Below are 13,041 nucleotides of genomic sequence, written 5' to 3' on the forward strand. Positions count from 1 at the left end.
TCCTGGGACCCCTGGGGGTCTGCGAACCATAGCGTGGGGGTCCGTGAAATAATTTGAATACATTTCTAGTAAATCATAAAATTGTGTTGTGTCATTACAAAACAGCATATACACCATTGTTACATTGTTATGATACCATTTGGTGGCTCGAAGGGATATGTGAGTCTTGTTACTGTTAATTTTCGGAAAGCGTTTAAGATCAATTACTTGAAAAGTATAAATGCTGTCATGTTGAGTCCACAAGGAATGAAATGACCCTCTGTTTTAAAGTATACAAGTGGTATTTACTTGATTCAAATTGAAGTGTTATCTGTTTATCACTATGGTACAGGTCTGAAGTATTTACATTGATACGTTTTACAATACAGATAGTTCCAAGGGCAACTAAGAGTGCAAATGGTAGTAAGCATGTGCTTTAGTGATGGGAAGGTCGGCTCTTTTCAGAGAGCCGGCTCTTTTAACTCGGCCCCCAAAGAAGAGCCGGCTCTTTCGACTCCCGAATGGCTCTTAATTTAGGATCTTTTGTAGCCGTATATTTTACCTTAACTTTGCAAAAACTAATGGTTTGTGTTGAAAACCCTTTTACGTACAGTGTTTTTATGAGAAGCCTTATAATTGCCCAATTGTGTGCATTTATTCTGTTACAAAATCATTCTCACCCTGATCCTAGGGTTATGATTAGGGTTAGGGTTGTGATTAGGGTTAGGGTTAGGGTGGTGATTAGGGTTAGGTTTGTGATTAGGGTTAGGGTTAGGGTTGTGATTAGGGTTATGATTAGGGTTAGGGTTAGGGTTGTGATTAGGGTTAGGGTTAGGGTTGTGATTAGGGTTAGGGTTAGGGTTTTGATTAGGGTTAGGGTTGTGATTAGGGTTAGGGTTGTGATTAGGGTTAGGGTTGTGATTAGGTTTAGGGTTGTGATTAGGGTTAGGGTTGTGATTAGGGTTGTGATTAGGGTTAGGGTTGTGATTAGGGTTAGGGTTGTGATTAGGGTTAGGGTTAGGGTTGTGATTAGGGTTATGATTAGGGTTAGGGTTAGGGTTGTGATTAGGGTTAGGGTTGTGATTAGGGTTAGGGTTTTGATTAGGGTTAGGGTTGTGATTAGGGTTAGGGTTAGGGTTGTGATTAGGGTTAGGGTTAGGGTTGTGATTAGGGTTAGGGTTGTGATTAGGGCTAGGGTTGTGATTAGGGTTAGGGTTGTGATTAGGGTTGTGATTAGGGTTAGGGTTGTGATTAGGGTTAGGGTTGTGATTAGGGTTAGGGTTGTGATTAGGGTTAGGGTTGTGATTAGGGATAGGGTTAGGGTTAGGGTTGTGATTAGGTTTAGGGTTATGATTAGGTTTAGGGTTATGATTAGGGTTAGGGTTGTGATTAGGGTTAGGGTTATGATTAGGGTTAGGGTTGTGATTAGGGTTAGGGTTATGATTAGGATTAGGGTTATGATTAGGATTAGGGTTGTGATTAGGGTTAGGGTTAGGGTTGTGATTAGGGTTGGGATTAGGGTTAGGGTTAGGGTTGTGATTAGGGTTAGGGTTAGGGTTGTTATTAGGGTTAGGGTTAGGGTTGTGATTAGGGTTGTGATTAGGGTTAGGGTTAGGGTTATGATTAGGGTTAGGGTTATGATTAGGATTAGGGTTGTGATTAGGGTTAGGGTTGTGATTAGGGTTGTGATTAGGGTTGTGATTAGGGTTAGGGTTGTGATTAGGGTTAGGGTTAGGGTTGTGATTAGGGTTATGATTAGGGTTAGGGTTAGGGTTGTGATTAGGGTTAGGGTTGTGATTAGGGTTAGGGTTAGGGTTTTGATTAGGGTTAGGGTTGTGATTAGGGTTAGGGTTGTGATTAGGGTTAGGGTTAGGGTTGTGATTAGGGTTAGGGTTAGGGTTGTGATTAGGGTTAGGGTTGTGGTTAGGGTTGTGATTAGGGTTAGGGTTGTGATTAGGGTTAGGGTTGTGATTAGGGTTGTGATTAGGGTTAGGGTTGTGATTAGGGTTAGGGTTGTGATTAGGGTTAGGGTTGTGATTAGGGTTAGGGTTGTGATTAGGGATAGGGTTAGGGTTAGGGTTGTGATTAGGTTTAGGGTTATGATTAGGTTTAGGGTTATGATTAGGGTTAGGGTTGTGATTAGGGTTAGGGTTATGATTAGGGTTAGGGTTGTGATTAGGGTTAGGGTTATGATTAGGATTAGGGTTATGATTAGGATTAGGGTTTTGATTAGGGTTAGGGTTAGGGTTGTGATTAGGGTTGGGATTAGGGTTAGGGTTAGGGTTGTGATTAGGGTTAGGGTTAGGGTTGTTATTAGGGTTAGGGTTAGGGTTGTGATTAGGGTTGTGATTAGGGTTAGGGTTAGGGTTATGATTAGGATTAGGGTTATGATTAGGATTAGGGTTGTGATTAGGGTTAGGGTTGTGATTAGGATTGTGATTAGGGTTGTGATTAGGGTTGTGATTAGGGTTGTGGTTAGGGTTAGAGTTAGGGTCGTTATTAGGGTTAGGGTTAGGGTTAGGGTTGTGATTAGGGTTAGGGTTGTGATTAGGGTTAGGGTTGTGATTAGGGTTAGGGTTGTGATTAGGGTTGTGATTAGGGTTGTGATTAGGGTTGTGATTAGGGTTGTGATTAGGGTTGTGGTTAGGGTTAGGGTTAGGGTTAGGGTTATGATTAGGATTAGGGTTGTGATTAGGGTTAGGGTTATGATTAGGGTAAGGGTTATGATTAGGATTAGGGTTGTGATTAGGGTTAGGGTTAGGGTTGTGATTAGGGTTGGGATTAGGGTTAGGGTTAGGGTTGTGATTAGGGTTAGGGTTAGGGTTGTTATTAGGGTTAGGGTTAGGGTTGTGATTAGGGTTGTGATTAGGGTTAGGGTTAGGGTTATGATTAGGGTTAGGGTTATGATTAGGATTAGGGTTGTGATTAGGGTTAGGGTTGTGATTAGGATTGTGATTAGGGTTGTGATTAGGGTTGTGATTAGGGTTGTGGTTAGGGTTAGGGTTAGGGTTGTTATTAGGGTTAGGGTTAGGGTTAGGGTTGTGATTAGGGTTAGGGTTGTGATTAGGGTTAGGGTTGTGATTAGGGTTAGGGCTGTGATTAGGGTTAGGGTTGTGATTAGGATTAGGGTTAGTGTTAGGGTTAGGATTAGGGTTAGGGTTAGGATTAGGGTTAGGGTTAGGATTAGGGTTAGGGTTAGGTTTAGAACCAGAACTAAACTTAAGCATACAGAACCAGAATCAAACTCAACCAGAACTGAACCAGAACCGAACCAGAACCGAACCAGACCCGAACCAGAACCGAACCAGAACCCTACCAGAACTGAACCAGAACCTAACCAGAACCTAACCAGAACCAAACTTGAATCGAACCAGAACCGAACCAGAACCGAACCACATTCGTACCGGAACCGAACCAGAACCGAACCAGAACCGAACCAGAACTGAACCAGAACCGAACCGGAACCGAAACAGAACCGAACCGTACCAGAACCGAACCAAAACCGAACCAGACTTGAACCAGAACCAAACCAGAACCGAACCAGAACCCTACAAAAACTGAACCAGAACCGAACCAGAACCATACCAGAACCATACCAGAACCAAATCAGAACCGAACCAGAACCGTACCAGAACCGTACCAGAACCGAACCGGACTTGAACCAGAACAGAACCAGAACCGAACTCAAGCAAACAGAACCAGAACTAAACTCGAGCAAACAGAACCAGAACCAGAACCAAACTCATGCAAACAGAACCAGAATCAAACTGAACCAGAACTGAACCAGAACCAAACCAGACCCGAACCAGAAGCCTAACAGAACTGAACCAGAACCTAACCAGAACCTAACCAGAACCTAACTAGAATCGAACCAGAACCGAACCAGAACCGAACCAGAACCGTACCAGAACTGAACCAGAACCGAAACAGAACCGAACCGTACCAGAACCGAACCAGACTTGAACCAGAACCAAACCAGAACCGAACCAGAACCCTACCAGAACTGAACCAGAACCGAACCGAACCAGAACCATACCAGAACCGAACCAGAACCGAACCAGAACCGTACCAGAACCGAACCAGAGCCGAACCGGACTTGAACCAGAATCAAACCAGAACCGAACTCAAGCAAACTGAACCAAAACCAGCACCAAACTCGAGCAAACAGAACCAGAAACAGAACCAACTCAAGCAAACATAACCAGAACCAAACTCGAGCAAACAGAACCAGAACCAGAACCAAACTCGAGCAAACAGAACCAGAACCAAACTCAAGCAAACAGAACCAGAACCAGAACCAAACTCAAGTAAACATTATTAATGTCCTCAGGTTGGCATTGAGAAAAATCAGATGTCTCAGCTTGGATGGGCTGATCCGATTTCTCCTCTCAGTGAGTATTTGCCCTGTCTTCAAGAATACTCTCTCTGAAGGAACAGATGAAGCCAGGATACACAGCCTCCCCTCCATCACCTGTATCCTATATCCTCACATATGATTGGCCGCATGGCCACCATGCTGACCAATCAAAACAAAGTTCTGCTGTGAGCAGAGCTGGGACTGAACACTGTGAGAGCTAAGCAGCGAAAGGAAATAACTGGGAGCCGGCTCTCTCGATGCGAGCTCTTCTGATTCACTATAAAGCATCGGCTCTCAGAGCCGCAGCTTTTGATCATGACACATCACTAATGTGCTTAATCTGTCTTACAATTATGAGGGGGCCATGGACAATTATCTCACCTGTAAGGGGTCCCTGGCTCCAAAAAGTTTGAGAACCCCTGCTCTAGCTGGCAGGAGTGAAAACTCCCAATAGTGAAAACAAACGGAACAAAAAGAGCGACACAGCTGCACAGAAACTCCACGTTGTAGACATCGCTGATCATAATAGACATCGCCACGCAGGAAGACAGTTTACATTTTTTTAAATCTCTGAGAGATCTTCAAATACAGAGAGCGTCTTTACACCGGTGCGATTTTTTTCAGAGTTTGCGGTAACTCAAATAAAAAAACGTGACATTTGCTTTGTTTTATATCGACCACTTAGCAGGATGAATATCATGATTAAGAAGGTATATTTTGAGTTTGAGTTGAGTTGAGAAACATTTGTGGCCATTTTTGTCATTCAGTTGTATTTAGGTCATTAATGCACTGATCCTCTGATCATTATTATTATTATTTAATTATTTCAGTAAGGCAGCTTCCTGATTCCTTAGCTGGCTCTTTTGTTTTTTTCTTAGCTCATTTTATATTTTTTGAGAAAAGAGAAAGCTGAGATGTTGCCCATCATTGTTACTTGGTTGCACTAATAAAGTGAAGTGCTGTACATCTGTGGTTGCATTATTCTATTATCAATTTGCCATCATTTTTAAGTATGTAAGAGATGATTTCATTGATAGCCATAGACTACATATTTTTCAAAGTAGACTTCCACTGAGAGGAACATATTAGACTATTTAGGAACTAAATTAGGAACTAAATTTAGGCTGTCATACCAGCTTGATCATCAATGAAAATGTCCTGGAAATGTCCTGGAAAATGATCTCTGGAAAAGAGTGGGAACCCTGTTCAAAACATCTAAACTATCAAGTGCCTCTAATCAAAGTGATAATTTCCATCATATCAAACAAGAGTCTAACAAGGACATTGAGAGAGCAAGCCCCGAATCAAAAGAAGCTGTTAGCATCCTGCACTTTCATGACTATTTTGCTGTTTTGTTCAGATTGAGGTTATGACATAACACCTTAGTTTGACACATAGCCAGCAGAGCCAATGTCACTCATAGAAAGTTTATTAAGGGTGAGAACAGAGCCTTCCCCAGGCAGCGAGAGCGTGATACACCTGTGTATCCTGTTTCAATTGACCAAGCATTAGTGAGGTGAACTACAGCATGTACATGAACACACACACACACACACACACACACACACACACACACACACACACACACACACACACACACACACACACACACACACACACACACACACACACACACACACACACACACACACACACACACACACACACACACACACACACACTTTACATAAGTGATGTGGAAGCACTGAGACAGTACTGAATGTTCCTTTGAAATTAATGCTAAGGTGAATGTAATGTTCAATCATTTTAACAGGGATAGCTTGTTACCTCACTGTATTGTAGTATCACTGCTCAGTGTGTGTAAGGCTGGCTGTTCGGCTGACTTGATCACACAATCACCTGTTACATGTCTTGATAATGTAAGAACATATTGTGAGGTAGACAATAAGAAGTGCCGTGTTTTATGTGCACATTGTGTCATAGCTCCACTTTGAATTGCAGCAAGGGTTATCTAAATGTCAGGTTATGTCATTTTTAGATACACACACAGCCGGCATTACTTAAATGTAGCAACATTGTATTGTTTAAATAATGTCTAGGCTGGTCCCAGTGTGCTGTATGATCACTCCTGGCTCTCTGTTGATTGCCTCAGTCCCAGCTGCCCTGCACTGTCCTCATTACTCCCAGCTGCTCCTAATTGATCTGATGTATTTAAGCCCAAGTCCCAAGACATTCTCCTGTCAGTTCATTAAGTTTCCCTGCTTCTGTGACTCCGTTTGTGCTAAAGTTATGTGAACCTGCCTCTGTAGTTTTAGTTCAAACTCAGTCTTAGCCTGCACTCCATCTTTGTCTGTCTACCTTTCTTTATGATATTCTTTACTTCATTACTTAATTCCAGATAAGGCTGGCAGAATCTGTGGAATCTTTTAAATCTCTTATTAAAACTCACTTTTATAGACTTGCTTTTAATCTTCTTTAAGTGTTTTACTCCCCTAATATCTAATTTACTGCCTTTTTAACTTTTATTTAACTTGATTTATTTGTTTATTTTACTGCTTTTATCTTAAAAACTTTGCCTATACTACCAGTCAAAAATTTGCACCATCTAATTTAATGTTCTTATTTATTTCAATTATTTTCAACATTGTAGTTTAATACTGAAGACATCAAAACTATAAAGGAACATATACGGAATTATTTAATTAACAAAAAGGTGTTAAACAAACCAGAATATGTTTTATGTTTTAGATTCTGTAAAGTAGCCCCCTTTTTTCCTTCATGACAGCTTTGAACACTCTTGGTATTCTCTCAGTCTGCTTCATGAAGTGGTCTCCTGGAATGGTTTTATATGAACAAGTGTCATGTAAAAAGTTCATTTGTAGAATGACTTGCCTTCTTAATGTGTTTGAGACCATCAGTTGTGTTGTTCAGAGGTAGGGTTAGAACACAATGGATAGCCCTATTTGACTACTGTTGTAATCCAGATTATGGCAAAACCAGATTATTTCATAGTTTTGATGTCTTCAGTATTAATCTACAATGTTGAAAATAATTAAAATAAATAAAAACCATTGCATGAGAAGGTGTGTCCAAACTTTTGACTGGTAGTAAGTATTTATCTGTTTTGCTTTTATTTCACCTTTTTGTTTTTAACCCTCTTTTAATTCTTTATTCCATTTAACTGCTTGTAGCCCCTTTTTATTTATTCTTTCCTTTTATATTTTTAATTGTCTTACTTTCTTGGTCCCTTGGTCTTAGTTCTTATCGTTAGGTTCTTGGGTTGCCTGTGTTGAATCAATGTTTGAGTCTTTTGCTTTTGTTTTCCTAATGTCTGATTTTAATTGTTTTAAAACTGTCTGCTGTAGAGTACTCTTTGTGTTTGTGTTTATGTGCCCTGTCGTGTGAGAAAGCACTTTGTAAACCGTGGTTTTAAAAAGATGCTATATAAATAAAGGTAAACGTATCCTTCAAGTTGACAATGCACAATGTAAACTACTGCCGCAAGAAGCACTCACTGCCCTCACACCTTGATGCATAAAGAAGTTGAACAGGTCAGGTGGTATACAGTTGGAAAGTGGGCTGGTCATTTGGTGTGGTTCAAAACATTTGGTACACAGAAGACCAACAGTGTAATTAGATGTATGACACAATTTCATGAGTGGCTGTAGCAAAGTGTCACAATTGTACCACCTACCAAAGATCCTGACTTTTCAGAAAACTTTGATTAGGTTCCTGCGTAGAGTAAACATTGCCGTTCCCTTGGGGGTTTGGAATAGATTGTAGAATGGTAGTTAAAGTGGTTTGGTAGGTGCAGATAATAGTACGTTTAAATATTTCCAAAAGTATTAAACACTTTGACGCTCTGCAGACAAATTGTCTAAGAATTGTTGTACATTTAAGGTGGAGGGAGGTTTTATGTTATTTTCTGTTGACATTTTGTAGTGTAGATACGCCGAGGTCATTGAGTGCTATAAAGACAGTTTAGTTAACAGAATGAGCACAGAGAAGTGATGCGATTTTGTGGAATCAGTATACCAGAAAATAGAGAAATGTGAAAAGTTAAATTGAGACTAAAATTAAGGAAAATAATCAGAGATGTTGAAACGAATGCGATATAAAATATATATAAAATAGGCTTCACTGATTTCTGTTATGACAGAAATGTACTAAGTCCTTCACAGAATCACCGCCTGAATCTACAGCCTGTACTTAACTTTATTTGATGTTCAGACAATAGTTCAGTTTTCCAATATGTGCAACTGACAGTTTAGTTTCACTCACTGCTCTCATAACAGCCTTTAGCAGTCTGAACTATCCACTCAGTATCAACAACAGGCAGATAAAACACTTCTAAATATAGCCGAGCATTGAGCCACTGAAAGGCCAGATAAATGATCTGAAACTGCAGATTGTGTAAATAAACAAGTGTTTATTCAGAGGTTTGCCACATCAACTTCATAGGTTATGATCTGTTAAAGGTGCAGTGGAATGATAATGGTAGAAATGGAATATAATATTCATAAGTGTTTCTAAATTAGTGTGTAAGCACCTGAATGTAAAAATAGCTCTTTGTTAACTTCAGAATGAGCCTTTTTTTATTCACACAGGAGTGGGTCTCTTTCCACAGAGGCTGCAATCTTGCACTGCCATTCAGTGTTTCTGTAGCACAGAACAGACAAACTAGTAACATATGGGTTTTTGCATTTAGTGAGCCGCAGCGCAAAATGCACTGGTTGGAAGAAGAAGAAGAGAGTTGTGCTCAAAATAATCTGAAGTGAGTTTCATGGTAAAAACTTGATAGGAGGAGGGTCATTCTTATCATGCACCACAGGAGCTTCTTGTCCTCTAAGGCAGGGGTTCCCAAACCTTTCAGCCCGTGACCCCAAAAATATAGCCGCCAAAGACTAGCGACCCTGACTGTCCCTCAGAGTGATTTAATGTGGCTTCATTTAGCTGGTTTGCAGAAAATTAGCCTACCTAAATGAGCATGAGGCTGTGTTTCCTGTGCTGTTATGAATTAACCTACTGTTACTGATGCTTTTGATAATTAATTGTTCACTAAAGCCTCGGGTCCACAGGATGCGTGGCGTTACGTTACAGCTGTGCTGCGCACTGCGCAGCCAATACGCTCCCATTCTAGTAAATGCTCCAGGGTCCACAGGGTGAGTTACGTTACGGCTCCGTCTCAGGAGCGTGCCCTCGTGCCGCTCCGCCAGAGATACACTTCAAGTCTATTTTCGAGGGAGTCCGCGCCCAGCACGCGTCAATGTGCACAGAAAAGACTGCCCTGGACAGGAAGTCAGGCACGAGGATCGCATGCAACATTCGCCAATCTCAAAATAAAACGCCATACTGACTCCCGACCGCTTAAAGATCGTTTAGATCAGAAATACTCATCGACTGTGGATGTAAGCTACAAACAGCCACATTATTATTAAACTCATCTAAACCTGCAAAAACAAAACTTAACAGTTCTGCAGCATACTCAGATGATTAAAGCACAAAAGTAATGGAATACTCTCCAAATGAGCAGAAATTCAACCACAGAAAGGCTCTGTGACCTGTTGTTTGTATGTGGTTCTCTCTATGATGGATCCAGCTGATCCTGCAAGAGAAATCCTTTTTTTTTCTTTAGCTTCTTTTATGAATCAACAAGTTTTGACAAGAGCAAATCGAAAAATAAATAAATCCAATATAATTCTAACAAAAATATGAATTATGATTGAGTTTTGGGTTCCTAATTAAGAACAATTGAATTAGGAAACTTTGACTATTTGACAATACTCCCCTAAACTACTGCTACGACTATTATTTAACTTTATTTGCATGTCACATTTTGAACCTGTGAATGTCTCTCTCTATCTAAATTACCATATAACTAGTTGGCAGGAATTTCCCAAAGTCACAGCGAATGTGGTGTAGAAAGACGTCATTGTGCTCTCTGTGACCTTTTTAAGAGTGATGGAAAAATCATGGTGGGGAGAATTCTTTTTGACATGCTTTCAAAAACGTTCAAGAAGAGAAGAGGGCGCTTAAGGCTTGAAGGCTGCTTATTGCCTTTGACGTCTGTGCTCCACTCGTGTTAGTAAAGTCAGTCAGGGTTAGCAGCCAAGAGTACTTTTTTTATGTAGCCCATGTAAAGCTTCATGTTACGTGTACACCCACTCATTAGCATGTGTGTGTCTATCTGTGTGAGTAAATTTGTCCAATATGAACAGATGGTGCATCCCCTTCTCTCGCCCTGGCTTAATGAGTAAACAGCAGAAAAAAAGAGGGGTCCAAATGACATGTCAACATGACCGGAGACTGGAGAAAAACATCCCCTTCCTCTGGTATCAGTAAAGGGGAGCTCATAAATTGATCACTTATCTTGACTGATGAAGACAGAATAAAATATCTGATGGTGGGAGTATTTTTTCTGATTTGTTTGTGTGTTCTAATCATGAGAGCCATTTCCCGCTTCTGGGAACAAGTGTCTGTTTGCACTTGAAAAACATCAACAAGAGATGAAGGACATTACCCAATATCACATGATCAGGAAGGGGGAGTTTCCAGCTGCAGTACAGAAATAGGTGTAAAACAGCAGTATCAATCATGCTCTGAAGTGTTTTTTGTTGTTCTTACCTCCTCCTTCAACGTGTGATTCATGTGTCCTTTCCAGATGGACTGGCTGCCTTCCGGACTTTCCTGAAGACGGAGTTCAGTGACGAGAATATCGAGTTTTGGATGGCCTGTGAGGAGTACAAAAAAATCAAGAGCTCTACCAAGCTTGTGTCGAGAGCAAACAGGATCTTCAATGAGTTCATTGATATTCAGGCACCGAGAGAGGTGTGTGAATCATGCTTTTGGATCACCTTTTTTAACATCAATGCATAGTTACTGTGATCTCTGAGTATTTTATGATATCAGGATTTAATTACTTTTAACACTGCTAATGAATCGTGAAACATTTGACAACTGTTAACTTGATGCTTGTTCTTCCGCCTCAATTTTCAAGTTTAGTTGACGGACTAGATTTGGGCTATGAGATTCTTGAACTAAACCACAAAACATGTCATATGTCATGCCTTTCTGAATGAACAAAAAGAGAGTTCCTTCTATTTTCTTATTAAGTTAAAGAAGCTCTAACTTAATAGTTTAAATTGTATGAAATGATCAAGGCTAAGATAATCATCCTTTAAACAGCATTTCATGACTGATTGCATGACAGTGGGATGCCGACCAATGCACTCTACCTTTCCCGCTGCATCCTTTGCGACCAAACATATCTCATGATTGTTTGGCTGCCAATTCAAACAAGATAGTGAGCTCCAGAGTTGCCAAGTAATTCACCATCAAATATTTGCATTTGCTTTCAACTCAATTGAGATATGAATGTTAAAAAAAGTACAGGCGTCTAGACACTCAAAGTTATCTTCAAACTGGTATTGCTGGTTAGGTTACATAACGCTGACTATGTAAGCTAGCCAGCCAGATTGCTTCCTGTTGCTAGGGGATAGAGGTAGCGCTGTGTGTTGCAAGTCTAAGGGCAGGAATGGCTGGTAAAGCCAACTGGAAATCCAGATCGGACCTTCTCATTTCACTTCAGTTCTGCCTGAGCTGTCTACATAGGCTACAAGGGCTGGACCCTTTGAAGGCTGACTCATCTCACGAATCCAACCCCTGAATTGGGACACAGCTAGTCTGAAATGAATTGTACTTAGAAAATATTTGAAAATAACGACTGTTCACTCTCCATGTCCTTGCAGGTAAACATCGACTACCGCACCAGAGAAAAGACGAAACAAAGCCTAGAAGATCCTTCTCCAACCAGCCTCAATGAAGTCCAAGCTAAGATCTACAGCCTCATGGAGAAGGACTCCTACCCACGATTCCTCAGGTCTAAGATGTACCAGGACATGGTGAACAGGGCGCATGCACAAGGCCAGCGGAGGTCTGTTTGACGAAATCAGTAGAGACCATGGAGGACAGAAAACTGGACCGACACTGTAAATGACTCATTAACCCTTTGACATCACTGACTACTGTGAATCTGCAAGGATGGAGCGACATGCTTGACTGTGTCCTTTGTCTACACCAGCTCCGTGCATGCAATCCCTACAGAAAGACATGTCATGGTGGATTAAACTGTAAAATACAGAGACTGGATGAAGATAAACTAGTTTTACCTCCTATGTAGTGCTGGGCAACGTTTCCTCATTTACTATCACAAATAATCACCATATCACATGACAATGCCAAAAATTGGGGTTAATCAAGCTACTGTAGCCAAAATCCAGACCTACTTAGACCTACTAATATCTAAAGCATGACATTGACCAATATTTAAATCAATTTATTGGAATCAGTATGGAGGAGGGGAACAAATGGTATCAGAATATGTCAAATTCAGAATAAAGTCCCACTAGGATAGGCACGTCTTCCAGATTGTTGACCATCTGTTGCTCAACATTTTACGGGTAATATTTTTTCAACTATTCCGCCATCTTTTGCTGTTTTTTTTTTTTAGCAGAACCCAGTCATGCAGAGGAAGAGGGGCTTGCTGGCTTGGAGTTCATGACCCTGGGCTGGGGAAATTATGTGAATGTTTGCAGTCTCCTCCGGATCAGCGCCACCTCTAGAACCAGGTTTTATGAGAATATGAAATTCAGAAGTCAAGTTTTTAGTAGTAATAGTCCTTTACATCACAATTTAATACTTCAAAAGAGAGATCTGTGTTACTGACAGGCTAGCTAGCTAAATTT

At 40.7% G+C, this 13,041-nt stretch overlaps 1 protein-coding gene across 1 annotated transcript; it reads left to right on the forward strand.

Annotated features, from left to right (window-relative positions):
• Positions 1–9,440: 9,440 nt before the first annotated feature.
• LOC117828978 (regulator of G-protein signaling 8-like) lies at positions 9,441–12,438 on the forward strand. The gene is made up of 3 exons (XM_034706420.1): positions 9,441–9,595; positions 10,903–11,125; positions 12,046–12,438. Exons 1-3 carry the CDS (start codon positions 9,441–9,443, stop codon positions 12,238–12,240), a joined length of 573 nt encoding a protein of 190 aa, XP_034562311.1. The 3' UTR covers positions 12,241–12,438.
• The last annotated feature ends 603 nt before the right edge of the window (positions 12,439–13,041 follow it).

Source organism: Notolabrus celidotus, chromosome 2 (genome assembly GCF_009762535.1).
Source record: "Notolabrus celidotus isolate fNotCel1 chromosome 2, fNotCel1.pri, whole genome shotgun sequence".
Taxonomy (NCBI): Eukaryota; Metazoa; Chordata; class Actinopteri; order Labriformes; family Labridae; genus Notolabrus; species Notolabrus celidotus.